This window comes from Pleurodeles waltl, chromosome 6, assembly GCF_031143425.1.
Source record: "Pleurodeles waltl isolate 20211129_DDA chromosome 6, aPleWal1.hap1.20221129, whole genome shotgun sequence".
Lineage (NCBI taxonomy): Eukaryota > Metazoa > Chordata > Amphibia > Caudata > Salamandridae > Pleurodeles > Pleurodeles waltl.
In genome coordinates this window covers 1,075,959,903-1,075,981,321 of record NC_090445.1, presented here as the reverse complement: position 1 = coordinate 1,075,981,321, position 21,419 = coordinate 1,075,959,903, and the positions used below count along the sequence as shown (strand labels likewise).

The following is a 21,419-nucleotide window of genomic DNA, read 5'->3' as shown; positions in this document are numbered from 1 at the left end:
GAGGGTGTCTCAGGCCCCAGGCGTCAGGATCCGCTAACAATTTTGCTTCTCTTCCTCCCCGCTGCTGGAGCCGATATCTGCGCCTTGCCAGGCACAGCTTTTGCGATTTCACCTTCAGGCCATTGTGGAACACTCAGGGGCCTTCGAGCCTCCCTCCAGTCCCTTTCCCGGTAGGGTCGTCTCAGTGGGTGTCTCAGGCCCCAGGCGTCGGGATCTCCAACATCCCCACACTCAGGCTTCTCCGCTCCGCTCTCTCCTCCCTCTATGGGCCGCTTTAGACAGGCCCAATCTGTCTTTTCCCCAGTTCCTTCTCGAGGGGCCGTTCTCTGTTTCTTGACCGACCTCGCAGGATCTAAGGGGATCGGAAGGTATAGGGACCCTTCTCTTCTTTGCAGGCGGTCCCAGAGGGGCAATTACTGCATGCAGGATCTCTTTTTCTGGAGGCCGTCTCAGAGCCCCACAAGACGCGTCCGACTACGGCGCCATCTTGGCTCCTCCCCGATTGCCTGGTTTTTAAAACTTTTTGACTGTGGGTGAGCCTCAATACCGGTGTGTAACCCAAAGTGAATGGAGTGTGTGTGTTTACCGCCAGTGTTCTTCTCTTAAGGCCGCTGCGACGCAGCAAGGTTAAGGGGCACTTGGCTAGTTACAAGTGAACACGGTGCATGTGTAGATGGGCTGCACATCGAAGACTACTGTTGTGAGCAGCCCGGTAACAGTGCACAGGTACCTTGGCGCATTGGGGACTCTGCAGGGAAAGATATTCACCCTGGATAGAAATCATGAGAGCAGTGTACACTATTAGGGAAAGTCAGTGTGCTTTACAGTTTTAAATATAGTGACACTCCATTATACACATAGGAAGGGAACTGCATTAGAGTGTAGTTTCCATTCATCTTGGCCTACAGAGACCACTGATGTTTTGAATCAGAGTGTACCCAGTGCAAGAAAAACCAAATAAGCAACTTCCAAAATGATAACTGTGAGTGTTCATATTTTCCTGCCTCAGCTCAGGATCAAAGCCCAGGCCCATTGTCACCCTGCTGTGTCCAGTAATTACCTTTTCTCCAGCAGCAAGAACAAAGGCCGCACCCCCACATAAAAGGAGCAAGTAGTACTACTTCTTGTTCCTGAGGAGGAAAATGGATGGGGCAGAAAGCTTTGTATGACTCACCCAGCTGTCACTGCAGCGGGGATGTGCCTGCACAAGCCCACTGAACAAAGCAGAGTGCCCAGACAACTGGAGCCAAACCACTGGGGGACCACCTTTGAAATTCTAGTGTACAATTCTCTGGCAGCGACGTCAGTGAGAGGTGGAGCTCAGACCCCAGGAGCCGATGTGACCAGTGGCTCCTTGATGGCGCCATTTTGGATTGTCCCAACATGCTGGGCAGAAGGGCAGGGACAGGGGTGGAGAGCTGATGTGACACCCAACGATTGGTTAGGGGTGCCTAACTTCTGCAACCTTCCTCTCCGCTTTATAACTCTTGCACCAGGGGAAGATTCTTGCTTTGCTGTGGACCTTCTAACTACTGCTCTGCTGGATCCTGGGGCCGCCATGGAGAACTGGAAGGAGGAACCCTCCTGACCCCCCCAGGACCCAGGACTCTGCCCAGATGACATCAGGACCAGCGAGCCTGGCCCTTTACTCCCCTTGGAGGACCAGTTGGGGGAAGTCCTGGACTTTTCTGCACCGACCAACAAAGCTCCAAAGGAGAATTGGCAGAGGGAACCAGGACGACCAGCTTTTGGAGGAATGCACCGCTTTTGAGGTGAGGCGGGTTGTTTCAACTGTCCCTGATGAATAAAAGTTAGCATCAGGAGTAAAATGAACCAAGGATCATGTCATAACTCTGGCCCAACGCGGCCAGATTTATGCCATTTTAAAGTTTGGCGACCTTTGACCTAATTTCCTCCCAAGGAGCACGTGGGACTCTGTTGCTGTGCTAATAATTCCCCCCCTCCCCCCACTGGGGTGGACCAGGGCCAGAGGGACGGCCCTATTGGAGGAGAGCACATGCGTGGGGCCCCCTCCCAGTGTCCCTAGCTCTCCCTGAGCACCCCATCCCCTAGGCGAATTCATAGTGCGGGACGGCAGGGGCAGCCAGGAGTGGGCTCTGTGTGCTGCACTCCAATGAAGGCAATCTCTGGAGTGCCTGGGTGGGACCGGGTACCCCCACCAAAAACATGAGAAATGCATCACGAGAGCAAATATGAAGCATGAACAACAGCAACAAAATCACTGCTGCTCTCCTCTGCTCAACGGGCGAGCAGACACTATGATATTCGCTGCACTCTGGAAACTCGGCCCATAATGCTTTGCGCGGCATTCATTTCAAAACACAATTCTGCCCATATCTTCGCTTGTGGTGTGGCGCTAGGATGATGGGACCACCACCAAATTACTCGGCATGATCAACTCTTGCCCTTTGGAACATCTGTTGGTTTCTCACCCTATTTTGCAGGGGACACCAAAATCATCACCTTTTCCCACTTTTCAAGGCATTTCTGAATAGTATTTAGTAGTGTGTGCCTAATAAATGTACTTCTCCTTTCCTAAAGAAAAAGTACTGACTGGACAATCATTATTGTTATTATTGTTATGAGTGTTATTATTGCGTGCCAGTGATTGGCGATTACCAGCCCACACCACCTTCCTCGAGTAGGTCTTAGAGTGCTCCGCCTCGCTACGTAAGGTAAGAGTCTAGCGATACACTACGGCATTTGGTTCCCACTGAGAACAATTGAGGAACTATTATTCGTGCTGATCACACAACTAATAACCCAATTTCCAACACCCCTGCCTACTGGTAGGCGAGCCATGCAGCCCTGCGCCAACCCCACTCTGCCCCAGAACTGACAGCTGGAAACTCATATGCACCACCAAACCACATTGACTTCACTTTCTTTCTTGACACCATCTCTGCCCTCAAACACGGAACTGAAAACCACTGTTCCAGTTTAATGACCTCTAATTTGGCATCATTTTAGGTTGATACAAGTCCATTTCACAGAACAAGGTGGCAGTAGGTTGGTGGCGATATTAGTTTAGATAGAGGATTCACCAGAGTGTTACTGATGGTAAGCAACTTATTCGTCTGATGCATGCTTCTAACTGAGGGCTCCTTCTTTAGAACAGATACCAAAGTAGTGCCTGTTCTGGTGAAGAATCTGTAAAATGACTCAAACCAAAAAGTCCTGAACAACCCAAAGGCGAAAATGTCCATCCTTGCTTTCTAATCATGTGCTCTTTTGCCCATATTGCAGCCTGACAAATATTGTGGACCTGCACTCCGTGTGCTAGTGCAGTTCTAGTCAACGTAAAAACGCCGAAAGGACCAACTGATAACCTCTAACTGTGACCACTACAAGTCCTTGCTGGACCTAAAACAAAACATATAACAAGACTTTGACAGTTTGGTCGGCAACTGGCTCTTATTATGAGTGCCACAGCAAGCCACAAACTTGTCCCAGTGTTCAACAAACAGATTTTGTAGAAGGAAGTCTGACCACAAGGATGACATCCACAACTTCGGGAGGAAGAGTGAATGCAGACAAGTCACAACACACAATCTCCACAAATGGAGGTGTAGCCTGCGCAGGTCTGGATGCAAGTGTCTGCACTGCTGCTGCAACAGAAAGCTCTCACCAAAGCTGCAACCTTATCAGAGGACAGCCCAATCAAGAACCACTAGGATGACCTAGGTCCAGTTGTTCCTGACCTTCAGAACTTGGGGCACGAGAGGTAATGGCAGGAAGGCATATAGGAGTTCTGTGCAACACTCTAGGCAGAATGAGCCTCTACAAGAGCGCCTTATTGGGAACTGCTCAAAAGTATCTATATTGTGTGTTTTCAGCAGTGGCAAAGCAGTCAACCCTGAGCTCTCCTCTTGTTGGAAGACGCCCTGCACCACTTGTGGGTGTAACTGCCATTCATGATCTGCAAAGCGTTGCTGACTGAATTAGTCTGCCCTGGAGTGTAAAGCTCCCTCTCTGTGGTCTAAGATCAGGGGAATGCCCTGACAATTCAGCAATGCAAGGGGCAGAGGGCCTGGACTCCACCTAGCCTTGCAATTTAGAATACCACATTGCAGTGGTGTTGGCTTTGAGAACCTGAACCAGCTTCCCCTTAATGGATGCCAGGAAGGCTTTCAACGCCAAGAGAATGGCCTACAACTTCAACCAGTTGATGTGGAGACAGGTCATTGAGGGAGACCAGAGTCCTTTGATCTCCTCTCCAAAATGACCCCCTTCCTTCCCCCAACACAGCAGTGAAGTGGCCATCACCATCGCAAGCACTCAGTGAGATTGGGAAGAGGGTATGCCATTGGTCCAATTGCAGTAAAACAGGCCATGCTGCAGATTTTTTGCAATCTTTGCCAAAACCTGGGTGAAAACTGGTAGGTTCCTAGGTCCTGGGCCCACTTACACTTTAGATCCCACTGCAGAGTCTGCATAAATCACCTGCATCGTTAATGAGCAGGATGAAGGAGGCCCTAAGAAGCACCAGAGCTCCCCTGACTGAAACCCAGTACTAAGACTGAAATATTGAGATCATACCCTGAATGTCCTGGATGCTCTGATCCAGAGGGAGCACTTGGGAACGCATGGTATCCAGGATGGTTCTGGTGAAAGGGAGCCACTGCGAAGGAGTTGGCTGCAACAATGGCATGTTGATAGTGAGCTGCAATGATGTCCAGAGGTGCGCCACTATCTGAAGGTAGTTCTCAGCTGATTGTGGCAAGCCCACCTTCAACAGTCAGTCACTGACGAGGGGAAAGACTGGCACACCAGACCTCCAAAGGTATTCTTCAACCAACGTCATGATGTTTGCGAACATCAGAAGAATACTGGTGAGGCTAGAGAAGGAGCACAGCAAACTGAAAATGCTCATGGCCACTTTGAACTGCAAGTAGCACCTATGGCCCTGCAGGACCGGAACAAGGGACAGAGGCATCTTGCAGGCCCAATGAGTCCATCTAGTTTCCTCTATCCAAGGCAGATAGAAACTAGGTCAGCATGAGCATCTCAAATGTGTCCTTTTGCAGGAAGCTATTGGCAGGACAAAGATACAAAACAGGATGAAGGCCTACCTTCTTCTGCACAAGAAAGTAGCAGGAATATTGCTCAGTCCCCACTTCTGAAGGCGGTACCCTCTCTATGGCTCCATGGGCCAAAAGAGCCTGCACCTCCTGGTGTAAAATGGACAGGCAGTCCTCTGAAAGATGCTCTGATGTAGGTGGCAGGTGTGCATGTCAACAAGAAATAGCAGGGCATAGTCCAGTTGGACACTTTAAAAGAACCCACCTGTCAGATGTAAAGTGCTGCCAACCCTGAAGGAAGTGGCTTTCCCTGCATCCTACAGGATGACTGTGCCTCACTCAAGATGCACTAGAGAGGTTTTAAGTTGTTAATGGAGTTGTTGGGGCTTGGACTTGCGCTGATCCTAATAGATTGGTCATTGTCTGTCTGGCCCATTGCCCAAACCTTGAAAAGGCTAGGAGGCCCCTTCCGCAGTCAGCAGAAACGGATACTGATGCCACGATAAGTCCCTGCTATATCCCTGAAAAAAGCATAACTACTAGGGGGATTTCCACTGGTGCCGAAGGAGCCAAAGAACGTGCCTTGGCGCCCTCTCTCTTCAAAATGCCAGAGTTGAGGCTACCTTTTTGCCAAACAGGTAAAAACTGTTGAAGGACAGGTCCATTAGAAATGCCTGGGCACCCCAGGAAAAGACTATATATCTCATCCATGCATGGCACCGGAGCAATACGATTGCCCCATAGCTCTTCCTGGACAATTAGTGGTGTCTAGGCCTGAGCAGATGACTAACCTGGCTGCATTTTGGCCACACTGAATAGTTTGGGTCAAGGAAGCCCACTGGAAAGATCTCACCAACTAGGCCCAGAATGCCTAAGTGAAACATCCCAGGAGACAGCTGGCCAACAAAAATATTATTTTACCAAAGATTTCCATGTGTTTGGGCTGTTTGGCCAGTGGAGTAGTTGGAAAGGCGTTAGGGTTCACGCTGATGGTGGATGCATACACCATCAGAAGTTGGATGCGTGAATAAAAAGTCTAGGTCACGTGCCACTGGTCTATGGCGCCATGTGACATCGCAAATAACCTCAAGGCTAGAACATGGTTCAGCCCTAGAGCCCATCAGCTTGTCAGTGAGGGCCTTGTTGAAATGCAGGAAAGGTTCAGGTGTTTGAGTGGAAGGCAGCCCATCAACCCAGCATTGCATGAGTTATCCAAACCACTGTCATCTTGTAGGTGCATGACCCAATAGTTTTCATCTTAGGGTAAAGCAAACTCTTCCTAATCCTATCCATTATTGTCTGGATATGTCTGGCTCTAAATCTGGGCCAACATTTTTGGTGCAGTATCTGTGCATGACTGCGTGATAATGGAATAATGTCTGAATCTGAGGGATTATGTTTTGACTGTGCCACATCAGAATCTGGGCATGGCCTTGGTTATTACCAATTTGGCTTGGAATCAGATACCTCATTAGATTTTGGCTTCTCCTCCAGTTCTGGAGGAGTCTGCTGGGGGACAAGACTTGTGCAGATTTTGGTGCCGGACGCAATGCTGGCAGGGAACCTGAAATTGATTCCAGGGGCAAAGAATGTGCCAAAGACAAATCTGCTAGAAAGCAACTGAAGGCCCCTGCAGATCACTGGGGCCCAAAGGAATGTCAAAGGTAGCCGGAAGCATGCCAAACATGAGTAAGATGGCCTCACGAAAATCTCTGACCCTCAAAGATATTTCTGACGGACCCAGGAACTCAGGGTGCTTCCTAACCAAAGTTGGAACACAGATGGCGACACAGTGACTCCCTCCTGCCTTCTCTGGAGAATGAGAGTTGCTTGAAGGTGCTGAGTTCTGTTTGGACTTCTTATGTTTCATCATGGACTTTGAAGATTTGGGCTATGAAGAAGATCTGCCATGGAAACGACTTCTGGAGCATGTCCACAATCTCTATTTCGACCTGGAGAGGGGCCTGCATGGAGTCTTCAAATCAAATCAGGGTATATAGAGCGCAACTATTCACCCGTAAGGGTCTCAAGGCACTAAGGGGGTTTGTCCTCTAAGCTTCAGTTAAAGAGCCAGGTTTTAAGGCCCTTCCTGAATTGAGGCAGTGATGGTGCAGGGGCAGGGTGTTCTAGCTCTTTGCTGCGAGGTGGGCGAAGGATATTCCACCCGCCGAGGTCTTCAGGATGGTGGGTACGGTGGCTAGTGCTTGTTGAGCTGAGAGGTCTGGTGGTGGAGTAAGGCGATGTTGTGGTAGAGGTAGGCAGATCCTAGGTCGAGGAGGGCCTTGTATGCGTGGGCAAGGAGTTTAAAATTGATTCTTTACTCGATAGGAAGCCACTGGAGGTCTCTTAGGTGATTGGAGATGTGTTCGCGGTGGGGAATGTCCACAATAAATCTGGCGGAGGCGTTTTGGATATGCTGTAGTTTCTTCAGGTTTTTCTGGGTGGTGCCAGCATAGAGGGCGTTGCCATAGGAGAGTCTGCTAGTAAGCAGGAGATGGGTTATGGGTTTGCGTCAGTCCTTCGGGATCCATTTGTAGATCTTCAGGAGAAGTCGGAGTGTGGGAAGGCAGGAGGTTGAGACAGAGTTGACTTGGCGGGTCATGGTGAGCAATGAGACCAGGATGAAGCTGAGGTAGCTTGTTTTGGAGGGGGGGTGCTGAGGGTGGATGGCCACCAGAAGTCATCCCAGGCTGATGTGGATGGTCCCAGGATGAGGATCTCGATCGTGTCAAAGTTGAGCTTCAAGCAGCTGTCCTTCATCCAGGAGGCGACAGCTTCCATCCCGTCGTGGAAGTTCTTCTTGGCAGTAGTGGAGTTTTCAGGTCAGTGAGATGATCAGCTGGATATTGTCGGCGTAGGAGACAATGTTCAGTCTGTGGTTCCTGATGATGGATGCAAGCGCGTCCATGTAAATGCTGCAGAGTATGAGGCTCAGGGAGGAACCCTGCGCAACTCTGCAGATGATCTCCGTAAGTTCCGACAGGTAAGGCGGAAGTCTGAATCTCTGAGTTCTGCCAGACAGGACGGAGCGTATCCATTGTAGGGCCTTACCGCAGATGCCAGCTGCGTGGAGTCTGGAGCAGAGGGTGTGGTGCAAGTGTGTCCAAGGCGGCTGACAGGTCCAGTACGATAAGGACTGCTGTATGGCCGTGGTCGAGGAGTCATCTGTGGCAGCGAGGAGCATGGTCTCCGCGCTGTGGATGAACCTGATTGGGAGGTGTCCAGGATGTTGTTGTCCTTGATGTGCTTGCGGAGCTAAGTGGGTTAGGCCTTTTCGATGACCTTGGCTGGGAAAGGCAACAGAGAGATGGGGCAGTAATTCTTGAGGTCCAGGGAGTCAGCTGTTGGTTTCTTCAGGAGAAGGCGGATCTCTGTGTGGTTCCAGTCCTCTGAGAAGGTGGCTGTCTCCATGGAACAGTTGAGGGTGTGCCGAAGCTCAGGTGCTATTGAGGTGTTTGCTTTATTGAAAATGTGTTGAGGATAGGGGTTCGTGGGGGCTCCGGAGGGGATGCTTGAGGTGTTTCGCCACATACAGCTTCACTTTGCATTGTCAGATGGTTTTTGGACTCATCTGGGCACAGTCATCACAGGCCTTGGAGTTGCATGTCAAACCCAAACACCAGAGGCACTGCTCATGGGGATAAGTTACAGACATCCGTTTGAGATAGCCCCTACAAGTTTAAACCTTGCTGTCTTAGGAGGTGACATTTTCTCTTCCACATTGGAAGTTTGGATGAAATATCTCTTCTGTGTAAATAAGTGAGGCAGAGATCTAGATCCGTATCTGAAGGTGCAGGAAAAATATCTCACATTAGCCCGCATGGGTGGTGCTTATAGTGGGTTGGCTTGTCATTTACAGAGCAGAGTGAATTAGATACGGAGTCATCCAAGTAGGATTACATCTACAGTGCCACTGCTGAGATGGACAAAGGGCTGCACACAACACTTAGTAGGACCAAGTACACTCATGGTGAAGTCAAACTGACAAGTAAGGCAACCTAATATTTGCATCACCTTGGAAGGGCTGCCCTCAGGTCCATGATTTTGAAGAAAGCTCTAAGGATGATCTCAAGCAATGTGAAGTCATTTTGCATTCACCTTCCACATTAAAATCAGAGGAGTTTTCTATGCTGTCTTGCAACTGCAAAATATGCATTCTGAAGGTCCATTATGCACCTCTGGTCTCCTTGCCGGAAGCGCGTAACAATCTGGAGACAAGCCAACAATCAAATTTTCCTTCTTTGCTGGTTTATTTGAGGTTTTAAGGTCGACAAGGAGTCACAACTCTTAATTTGTGCTTTTTTGTATTTACTCTGAAAAAACAGGAACAACCCCCTTGCTTTACTGTGATTTTTGTACTGGTTTCCCTTCATACACCTCTACAATATATTGCTCTTCCTGAACATGGGGGTATAGATTGGGAGGATTTATTTATCTAGCTGGCGAGTTGTTTATGACATGCTCCTGAATTTTAAATCTGCTCTGCACAATATTGAGCAACCAACTTCTTTTCCTCTACTCCAGTCTACGAGCAGCCTGTAAGGCAACCTTTACCACATGCCCTAGCAAACATGTATAAGTATTTTTATACAACTCCATGCAGTCTAAGGCCCCTATCTCTACACCTAAATCCAAATACAAATGGATTCCTGATATGGAGGCCCAGCTGTCAGAGGCTGACTGGACATACTGCTATTTGCAGAAGGGCTCTGTCGCCCAACAATCGGCTATGCATACACTTCAAATTCCTTCACAGGATATACCATACACCCTTGCCTTACTGAAAAGGAGATTGAGGGAAGATACTACAAGCCCTAGATGTGGAGCACCAGATGCAGATTTCCTACATCCCGCTCCCGCATATTTGCTTACTGGCGTAAGGTCATCAAGATGCTAATGAATATGATTGGGTGCCACACTGAATACGGCCTGAGTGTGTTTATTAAGATTAATGAAATGCTTTCCAACAAATACAGGGGGATTCACTGAAACAGCTTTATTACTTGCCACTGCTATACACTGGGGCCAGGGCACACACCCACTACCTCACAGGCCTAATATACTGCAGTGAACAGCTTGAAGTTTTTGTAGAAACGTTGCCCCTTTTCCCCAGCTCCAAAGATATATTGTTACTGCTAAAAAAGTAAGCTTTATATCCAATGCCCGACATGGGCCCACTTTGAATATGTCACCAGACACTCCAATGTAACCTAACTGGCTAGCCAAATGTTAGCAGGGTTACCCCTTATGCGTGGATGAATATCAACTGAATGCCACATCTCTGTGCCACCACATTTGAGCTGCACACATACACTATTACCCAAATCAGCCAAGAGAATTTTACGAATTCAGGCCCACAAACGGGTGTCCCTGTATTACGCTAGGTGCACAATAAATGTGAGCTCTGTTCTGACAACGCTTGCTCTGCAGTATGCACCACAAACTAGTCTTGCTGTTCAGTTTACTGAAGTTTATGATTATGATGATCCTGACCCACCTCCATCTATGTTTGTACTATGTTCAGTTGAACTACTTGCATCAATAAAACTACTTGCGCCAATTGCTGCACTAATCTGGAACTGCGAATGGGCAGATCAATGTGCTGTACTGTGTATCTGTTACCTTTGAGGTTTTCTTTTTTATTTTTTACCATTTCTGTTGGTATATTTCAATAAAAATAAACTGAAAAATGTCACAAATATGTGGAAAACCCAATAGCACCTCACTTTGTTTTGCCAGGCTAGGGTTTCTCCTACTACAGTTTCTTGAATAATAAGAGGGACAGAAGGTCCCATCCATTATTTTTACTTGCCACAGATTAAATTGCTGCTGCAATAGGATAATTCCATTCTAGACTCTCAATTAGTACCTTTAGCTGTACGACTGTAGCCGAACACCAATATGGCGTTTGAAGCTGGTAATTCATTCACTCTCTCATGAATGCAGGATGGACACCCATTGCCCTTAAGGTGCTTTCAGAGTCTTCAAAGTTTGGAACTCCTGATCTGGCAGAATGGCTCTATGAATCAAGCACTTGCCACCGAGCTACCTGGAGGTCTGCAGGTCCAAGCAAGACTGTCTCAAATATCCATCTTTCAGAGGGAAGAGATTTAAGGGTAGTTGATCTCAGTGCAAGTTACTTCTGGGTAATACTTTGAATGTGCTGCGTGGCTCTTGCTTATGGAATCCTGTGATCTGGGTAGTCCTTAAAGGAATGTCATGATGTGGGGCTCTTGGGATGTGTATTAATTATTGGTGACAGCTGAACTGGTGCTGGCAGTGGAGGAGCTCCTGCATGTCCGTCCTCTGCTACAGTGTAGCTCTTTTGGATCAATAAACTTCACTCAACTTACATGTGACTCTGGTGTGGTCACTATAAAATGATTATCCTGTGCATACGGCAGCTACCCAGTGTACCTGCATTTTCACTTTGTGCAGCTATCCCGCGGAGCAACGGTGTAAACTTACTGACCCAGATTTGATGCACAGATTGATGTTGGCACCTTATTTGTGTTCCTCTTGTGAAGGGGTGACTGCGCTGCGTTGCTGGTCTCGTCTCTGGCCAGTGGACTTGATTAACTTTAATTTAAGGCAGCGCAAGTTTATGCAGGTTTCCTGTGCCTCTGGTCAGAAACTAGTCTCCGGCTGTTAAGTTAAAAAAGGGTTGGGGCAGCCACCATTTTCTTCAGCTTCTTCTCGTCACTGGGCCTGCTGGTGTGCCACCCTTAGATTCTTTCTGCCAGTGGTCTAGTTATAATGCTTTCATCTTGGAAGGACATTCTGGTGCTGCGTAACCTTCAACTCACATGCAGCAATCCAGCCCACTTACATTAGGAAGCCATCTTGGAGAGAATGTTGAGCCATTGCTGCTTACTGCGCATCATTATCTCGGATCGGCATTACTGCCCAATTTTGTCAGTGCGCATACTGCCTTGTTGACCAGCTACAAGTTAGAAAAGTGTCGACATCGTTGTTGAGTGTATAAATAATTTATTTCTGTTATTTCTATAAGCAGTGAACATTTGGTGCGCAGGATTCACAATCGTGCAGGTGTGCAGCAGCTGTGAATTCTTCAAAATTATGCGTGTTGCTATGCAGTAATGTGCACATCTATCTCGAACTGTAAGTTTATTTTCTTTGAGCAAGGTGCAATTGTTTCTCAGCCGTGTGGCATACTGTTAGGTTGATACGCACAGCAGTTAATCTGACAGTCTGTAATACTCACCGTGACAAGCATACCTATCATATCAGATTTAATGTGGGGTGTTTTCCTACATGGTGAGCCACACCCATTGGATGGCTTTTTGTGAAATTTTGTGCATGTTCTCTCGGTGATACGCACACTAGTTTATTTGACAGATGGTGTTACACACACCCTTTCGTCTGCCTTTTGGAGCGTACTGCAGCCTTTACTACTTCTGGCATTACATTTGGTTAGAGGGGTTTTCCAGCTATGCAGTATAGTCACTTTATTGTTTTTAGTTGTGTGTGTTTTTATTTTCCATGGTTCTTTTGATGAGTGGTTTCACACACCTACACAGACGTGTACAATGAGTCTTCAGCTGTAGTGTAGTGTAGTTGTTGGCCTGCTGCTGGGCTACAAAGACATTCTTCATGTATGTGTGGGGAAGATGTTTTAAATTGCCACAGACCACAAACCATTGGTAAATATCGTTAGTGGGGTGGAGGTGGTGGGAGCAAGTGTTGCTCACCTCAGATTTTAAGGCTGTCTACAAAGTTGATCCAATTTTAATATGATATAAGCAGGCCTGGAAAAATCATAAAAACTTTACTAGACCTGCGGGTCGAATAACTTGAATAATCTACTCGACCATAACTGTTATGTATCTGACCAGTATCCAGGTCTCAAATTGTGTGATCCTAGGCAAATATTTTTGTTTATCGAGTCACCTTTTTCTTCATTCTCACATGAGTGTACCTTCAAATATGTGAGTGCAGCATTTTTGCTGTACTCACAAACATCTTTGTGCCATTACATAAACTAAATGTTTACACTACATATACAAATAATCTAGCCAACATAGGGAACAAATGATCCATTACTTGCCTCTTAGTGTACCAATAGCATTGCTACCAGGGCAGGAGGGTTTATGTTTAAACACTCACTTTTAATAAATATATAACTAAAGCCTGATGTGGTCACACACTGTCATTTACAGGCTGAAAATTTCCAATAAATGCCCAAAATTAATCCAGCTTGCAGCTTTCCTGATAAAACTATATAATGTATTACCAAATACGTGAAAATCTGGTTTCAGAAAACATATTTATTCTTTGCACATCACTAAGTAAGGTGTTGTGCTCTGTCTTCACCCTGTAAACATTTTTTTTCATCACACAGAAGTACAAATAATAGGCTTAAACAATCACTGAAATATATTTTGAAATGTTTGTACAGATGACTTGCCTTTTTAAATGTTGTGTTTTAGGGAAAAACTGACAAAATCCTGGAACTTGCAGTGAGAAGGAAAATTAACTAAGAAACTGACTTTTGACCTCTGTCTCTGAACTCAGAGCAAATGTGACAATAACAAGATTTAAAGGCCTCCTTCAATTTCTGACTGAACAGAACACCTGTTCTATGTAAACTCAGAAGGGGTGAGTAAGTTCAAAAAATAGCTCGACCTCATAAAATAGGACTCGCCATAGTGAGTGGGCAAGCAGAATATTTGAGGCCTGATAACCCAGATTCCTGGGGGAAGCAACAGAAGAGCAGACTTTCTTTCCTTTTCTTATAAAAGGCATGATGAGTGATGTAAAGTTGTCTGGTTTGCTGGATGAAGATTATGAAGACTGCTTAGTGGCTTCTCTACGAATTCCAGAGTTAAAGGTCTGTTTTGAAGAAGAATGGAGGAAAGCTATGTCAGGGGACCAGATAAAGCAGCGAATTACAGACCTAGCCAGGGAAGGTTGGCCTAGGGAGAAGGCTCTCTCACCGTTGTTATAGCCCTTTTGCAAAATGAGTGATATAATTTCTGTTGAGTATTTGTCTTCTGTTAAGGTCGGACAAGTTGATTCCTCCACATACCATGAGATGTGGTATAATCAGAAATGCTCATGAGGTTCATCTTGGTTCTTCCCTTACCAGGAAACATTCACAAATCCTTTTTGTATCCAAGAATAAAAATTGATATACATGAAGTGGTGGAAAACTGTCTGGTATGCAACACAGCTGACCAAAGATTAAAGGTGTCTACCCTGCCCCTCATGCTGACTGAGTGTCCCGCTGGACCATGGGTCAAGCTGGGTTATAGGTATCATGGGACCATATGATTCATTACCCAGAGGTGCTAAATTCATAGTAGGTTTGGTCAATTATGGTTCAAAATGGACTGAGATCAAAATGGACAGAGATCCTTTTGTGCGTACAATTGTTGAGTTTCTTAGAGAAGTCTTTCTAAGGGAGGGATTTCTTGAGTCTTTTATCTCTGATAATGGTATGCAGTTCGTTAGTTTAAAAAAAAAAAACAGCAGAGTTTTCTTTTGTCACGTGGAGTCAGGCACCTGAGAAGTTCCTTATACCACCCACAAACAAATGGCCTTGTAGAGAGTATGAATCAGATGGTCGGAGTGTGAATAGCAATGTGGTGAAATCTGTGCATAGTATGCTGTGGTTCTTTAGAACAACACCCCATTCTGCCAACAAATTATCCCTTCTGAACTTCTAAGGAGCAGGAAGGCTAATATCTTTCTGTCCTGAATGGATGTCATAATGGATGACACGAGAGTCTGATGTGGAGCTGATGTCCCTGGAGAAAAGAATGTGGGGTTCACACAAGAAAAACAGAAAAACTGGTATGACCAAAAAAAACCCATAAAGGAGCCAATTTGGTCGCTGTTAAAATTGGTGAAATGGTTCTTATTAACTCTGCTGTCCATGTGCAGAAAGGGAGGAGTAAGTTCAGCAGTCCATGTGCAGAAAGGGAGGAGTAAGTTCAGCAGTCCTATTAGGATGGAGGTGGTCTGTGGTAATTCCATTAGTGGCGGATGCTGTTGGAATCTAGCAAAAGTTGTTGAGGTTAGCAATGTGCCTGATGAGAGTGAAGATGTTTCGGGCAATGTTGCACAGAAGCATATGTACCCATCACCCAGTGGAGTTCAAAATGATGGTGGGACATCCCAGGCTGCAAGTAGACATAAGTTCTAGGCTCATAATTATACCAAGCAGGTTTCGTACCTGAGAGTTCCCTGTACCTGTTTTATTGGTGGTGTTGTGGATGTCTGTGTGCGTTTCGTTTTTTTGTGGTTTCGTACCTGAAGGTTCTCTGTACTTCTTTTGTCAGTTGTGTTATGTTGTTGATGTATATGGACATCTTATTCTTTTTAGTCTAGTGTGTTTGTGTTGTTCTGGGAGAAGGGAAGATATGCACTACTTACTACTGTGCTGAGTGCATCTTGCTTATGGAATCCCGTGATCTGGGTATTCCTCAAAAGAATGTCATGATGTGAGGCTATTGGAATGTGTATGGATTAGTGACAGCTGAACTGGTGTTGACAGAAGAGGAGCTCCTGTGTGTCCATCCTCCGCTACTGTGTAGTGCTTCTGGATCAATAAACTCCATTCAGCTTACATGTGACTCATGCATGGCCACTAAATTCTGTTATGTAAAACCCTTGCAAATGGCAGAAGGGGGCGGGGTATGAGCCACTATATTAAAAAAACATTATTAGAGTTATGAATCTAAAGAAGGAAATATCTTGATAATGGCAAATCTTTGTTTTTTTTTTTTTGCTTGTGAAGCGAAACCATGAAGATGGGCACAGGCACCAAGAGGTATTATCCATTTCCTATACTATTTTCCTGGGTGGACCATTATTAATGGCCACCATAATATCCTGCCTTTAAGGTTTGGTTCAATATTGCATAAATTACTTTAAAGTCTCCCAATGAGCTGTCATACTTTCGCAACAGGGCTGTTGTACTAACTAATCTCAAAGGAATGCAGAATTAGCGCACACATATGCCCCCACCTCACAGAAAGTGTAAAAAATGTGGAATGTGGTATTTGAGAAAAAATAATTAACAAGCATTGGTAATGTCAATAGGTTTGGCGTTGAAGGAATACTGTATGGTAACATGAAGCATTACCAGTAAATAGTCTGGGAATTAATATACTTTGTGTGGAGGGAAAGAACTGTGGAATAACTTTGGTGTACGTGAAAAGGGTCAGGTGACTTGCCAAGACACACCTTAAAATACATGTAGGTTAGTAACTACCCTCCTCCCATCTTTGCTGCTGCCAGAGAAGGACAAACACAATAAATTATCTCGCTACCTAAGACACTTTTACAGCATGTACTCCTAGCTCCCAATGTGTGGGCTGAACCTAAGCCCCTCTCGGTTGATGTTTGCTTAATTGTTTGGTGACAGCTGCACTGCCATGCCAGACCATGACAAGCATTGGCAATGGCAATAGGTCTGGTTTATGAAAGCACTACCAAGCCAGACAAAAATCCATGTGTGTTAATGACTGCCCTCCTCCTATCTGTGCCAGAGATAAACACAGTAAACTATCTAGTTTTCTAAAACACTTTTTCAGCATTAAAATGTGGTGTGTTCCCTTAAACCTTCAAGCTCTGGCAACTGGATAAACAAAATGATGACAGTTATGTTAAGAGCAAGCAGTTTTTTGTGGAAGTGCTCAACTTCTGCCCAATCAAAACATGTACTCCTGACTTACAACATGTGGATGGAACCAAAGCCCTCTCCTGGTAATACTGACAAGTTGTCTGGTGACAGCTGCGCTGTCAAGCCACACAATAACAAGTACCCGATATGGAGTTTTTACTGTCACTTTTTAATAGCAATTTGTAATCTTAACCCAAGGTGGCAGCAGTTTCCATTAGTCACAGGAGAGCAATCTACAGAGGTACTGTATTGTATTGCAATATTTATGTAGAGCTCACTTCTGTTAAGTGGGGCGTAAGCGCTATATAAAAGCAATTATAATACATTACACTACAAAACTACAGAAGTTAGTTTGCAAGTAGCTTCTGTAGCTTTTAAAAAAATCCTGAACCGTTTCATCACGTTTCAAAACACAGAGGTAGGTCTACATCATGTTGGTGCTCTTAGAAGAAGCTAACCTCTGGTGGTTATTTAGCACTTAACTATTACTGAAAAATACATTGGACATATGGATCTTCATTTATGAAATGCTGCAACACCAATCACCTTGCCTCTGGTCAATGAAAAACCCCAGAGATATATGAAACTGCCCCTCACCATCTGCTGACCTATTTGTCCACCTGCTGCTCTCACTCTCATAATTTCTTAGGGTGAACACATTTTGAAAACCAAAGCCAGGACATCTCAGACGAAGTAGCACTGTAATACTGCAGTGATCAAGGAGTACAAAGTGACTTCATTGACAGCACTCACTGACAGAAAACTGATGACAATGCTGCACAAAAGTACCAAAAAACGGTTAAATGGTAATAACAGGATTTAAGTGCAACTTTAAAACACTTTATGTGTAAATATAATTGCTACTCAGTGAGTACTTCTGAGCAACCCTAAACAAGCGCGATTGAAGACTTCTCTTTTTGTGCTCAAGACTTCCCTCTTTGAAAACAAGGGTCATGTGGCAATTTAAACAAATTTGACAATACTTTGGAACACCTGGTCTGGCCAAGTAAATCTCAGACATTTGGTTACCCTACCCTTACCCCGTATTATTGCTTTCCATCTTTGTACACTGCTCCATTGCTTTACAGCTGGGTTCAAGCTTTAATAGTCCACACACAAGCAGACAAGACAGCAACAACTTCCCATTTAATTGGGTAGGCCACAGGGAAACAGGTACTGGGCCTACCATGCCACAGATTTTTCACAATAAACACTACAGTGAAAACAGTCCAACTGATACTGAAAAATAATTTTTCAGGGACACTCTATTAAATAAGGACCTAGAATTTACCTACCTGCCCTGAAGGAATTGGTAAACAGGGGAGAGACTGAGGTTTTATCCTCAGAGATTGGCGTCAATAACACAGTTTGATACTATACATGATCATCTGGAGAATCTTCATTGTTGAACAATGGTGCAGTCAAAGAAGTCCCATTAACTGAAAGGGGAAGAGGCTGATGAGGACTAGGCGACCCATGCTTTACACTATGAAAACTACAAAGGATCCAAAAAACTATAGCAAGCCTCAACCTAAAAGAGCATAACTCCAGTGCTTTAAACACTATGCTGGCTATCAAAAGCACACTTAAAACTATTCAGACACTCCTCATCATCCACAAAACAGTCCAAAGATAAACCCACAGCACTTACAATATGTGTTCTCACAATTCCAAAATAGGACACTATGCTCTAGATAAGAACCTCAACTGGCTGCTATAGACTATAAGAGAAAGTCCATTGGAGAATCCTCTTTCTCAGTCCCTGTGACAAATCTCTGGAATTCCTTGTCTGCCAAACTACACAACACAAAAGATCATGTGAAATTCATGAAGGAGCTGAAAACATGGCTATTACAGAAGACGTAAAGATATGAAAATAGGTAACCACTGAAGGTGGATACACACTAAGATGGGAGTGATACAGAGCAGTATAAGCTCTTGATCCTGAAAGCTGGGTTTAAGGATGAGAAGCATCTCCTGGGGCTTGAAAACACACTATGGTTGATGTCTGGAATAAGGCACAGAACTGCTATTTGAACCCAAAGGATGGTTATGCTCTAGAAGTAAGGGCTGGGGGGCGATGTCAGGATAAATGCGAAGATAAGGGATTTGAAAAGATGAAAGCGTATATGATCTTATGAGGATATGGAATACACCACATCCAATGTGCATAATGCACTCTAATAGGGATACAGTTGTGGCAGAGGCAAAGTACTGTCCTTGAAAGATAGGAAACAATATAGTAAACTGTAAACTTTGCACTTGTATAGCGCACTACTCATCCGTTAGGGTCTTAAGGAGATGTAGGCATACCGCTGTGGAACCCTTCCTGGCTTTTACCAGTGAGACGCCCACTCCTGGACAGTCCCAGGGTGAAGCCAGGCATCCAAGCGCTGTGAGGGCCGTCGTGGAGATTAAGCAAGCTATTGCCCAGAGTTACAGAGTGGGACCCATTAATTAGATTAGGCACTGAGGTGAGAATTATCTGGTCCAAGGGAATTGAGCCCAAGACCCGCCGAGGTGGGAATTGAACCCTGGTCCCGGTCCAGATCTCTGCATCAGGGTCTGCCGCTCTAACCATTGAGCCACACTTCTCCACTTCTAGTAGGTGTTGAAGTCTGGGTAAAGTATTGAACCAGTGAGCAGGATACACTACATTTCAGGGCTAAGGCGAGGGGCCTGCTTTTGGGTGGCCGATATAGCCTTAATCTTTCCTGATGGTGTGGACAGCACCATATAAGCAGTGCAAAAGAAATGATACTGGACTACCAGAATACTCCCTAGGATGTAAAGTCTGTGAGGGTCAAGTGGCCTAGAAGAGGAACTGCTCCCTGCTGTTAGGGGCAGAGGGACGTACCACTTTGATGGCACGGTACACCATGATCCTTTCCGAATTAATATACGTATTAGTTCTGTAGAGAAGTTAATCCTCTTGAAAATGTATGGTGAAAAAGAGTCAAGATACATTGGTTCTTACCTTTTGCCACATCGTTCACACACATACGGCTTCTCTCCTGTGTGTTGCCGCACATGTGCGATTAGTGAGCTGGCTTGAGTAAAGGCCTTTCCACAGATTAGGCACTGGCATGGCTTTTCCCCTGTTGGAGGACATGGAGAATAAGTGATCAGGAAGACACAAGGTTTGTTAATCGAATACTGCATAAACCACAATATGGAAAAACTAACTCAAACCACCAAGTTACTTGCCTTTGGTAACGTCTTATCTAGTAGAAATTCCATCTAGCCGCAGATTACTTACCTTAGAATAATCCTCAGGAGTCAGATTGGATCTGGTTCCCTGACATCATTCTGCTTCGCGTGCAAACGTCTGCACTTTCAGAGTGACTATATAGGCACCATCCTAGTGCGCTAACCTCAGTGCATGACTATTTTTCTGTACCAGAAGTACGGAGCAAAAATGACGTGGAATGACCAGTGTGACAACGTAAGGTCCTGAAGGATATTGTAAATGTGAGAAACACAGTTCACAGAATGGGGAGGATGGACCGGTAGGTAGGAAATCTGCTGCTAGATAGTCTCTGTATTGGATGAGGCATTACCGAAGGTAAGAAACTTTTTCAACTGATAGAGACTATTAGCTGCAGATTCCTTACTTTAGAATAGGTACCAAAGCAGTCTCTTCCGAGGGAGAATGCAGACTGGTATACTAAGAAGTCAAACTGCACAATCATGTCAGACCTAACAGTCTAGGCAGTAGTGTTTGGCAAACGTGTAGTGAAGCCCACATAGGTGCCTGACAGATGTCCAGGACCGGGACTTTTCTTGCTAGCACAGTGGATGCAGCTTTAACTCTGATGGAATAAAGCTCTAAAACCCCCAGGGGTTGCGTCTTAGCCATTGTGTAGCACATTTTGATACAGAGGACAATCCTTCTAGAGATGGTTATCTTATGAACTGCTTTGGCTTTTTTCATACCATCAAATCCAAGAAAGGATTGAATTGATTAACCACCCGGGAGTCTTTAGGATGACTGATGTAGAAAAGAGCCTGCCAGATGTTGAGTCACCAGCAAAATGCCCTGACACGGGCCCACGACCCCACCTCGCCCGCTGCAACACAACATGGCAATGGTGTTGTCCATTTATACGTGAACCAGCATTCCCTTGATGGAAGAAGGCAGGCTTTCAAAGTTAGGCGAATCACTCACAGTATCAAAAGGTTGATGTGAGGTGAGAATCCGCTGGAGACCAGAGTGTTCTGTGCTCCACCTCAACCCAGGAGTGACACAACCATCAATACTGAGAGATCTTGGTGGGGGAAGGTAGAGGGGTCTGGCGCTGAGGAGTTTGGCGCTGACCTAATTGTGGTCCGTGAGCAACCACTGCAGATCTTTGGCAGTACCCTCTGATATCTGGACAAGGTCCGAGAGATTACCCTGATGTTGTGCCCACTGGGATTTTAGATTCCACTGCAGAGCTTGCGTATGCCACCAGGCATGGTTTAATTGCAGGAAGCCATAAGACTCAGCAGCCTTAGAGTCAGTCTCACCAAATTCCAGGATAGATGCTGAAACATTGGAATCGTAGCCCAAAAATCTGTTCTGGAGGATAAGCCTGAAACTGCACTGTATTCAGAACTGCTCCAATGAAAGGGTGTCAGGTGTGCAGTAGGTCTGCCTTAGTCTGGAGGTGGGAAACAACTACCTGGGGTGAGTCCACCTTCAAAGGCCAGTCAACAGGGTAGGGGAAGAATGGAATCCCTGACCT

The 21,419-nt window shown here is 45.5% G+C and overlaps 1 protein-coding gene across 6 annotated transcripts in view; it reads right to left on the bottom strand.

Annotated features, from left to right (window-relative positions):
* ZBTB17 (zinc finger and BTB domain containing 17) overlaps nucleotides 1-21,419 on the bottom strand; it is a 293,373-nt gene that overhangs the window by 60,038 nt on the left and 211,916 nt on the right. For all 6 annotated transcript variants that reach the window (XM_069240107.1, XM_069240106.1, XM_069240108.1 and 3 more), the window contains one exon: nucleotides 19,670-19,790. In XM_069240107.1, the coding sequence (XP_069096208.1) occupies nucleotides 19,670-19,790 (121 nt within the window). The remainder of the gene's footprint in view (nucleotides 1-19,669; nucleotides 19,791-21,419) is intronic.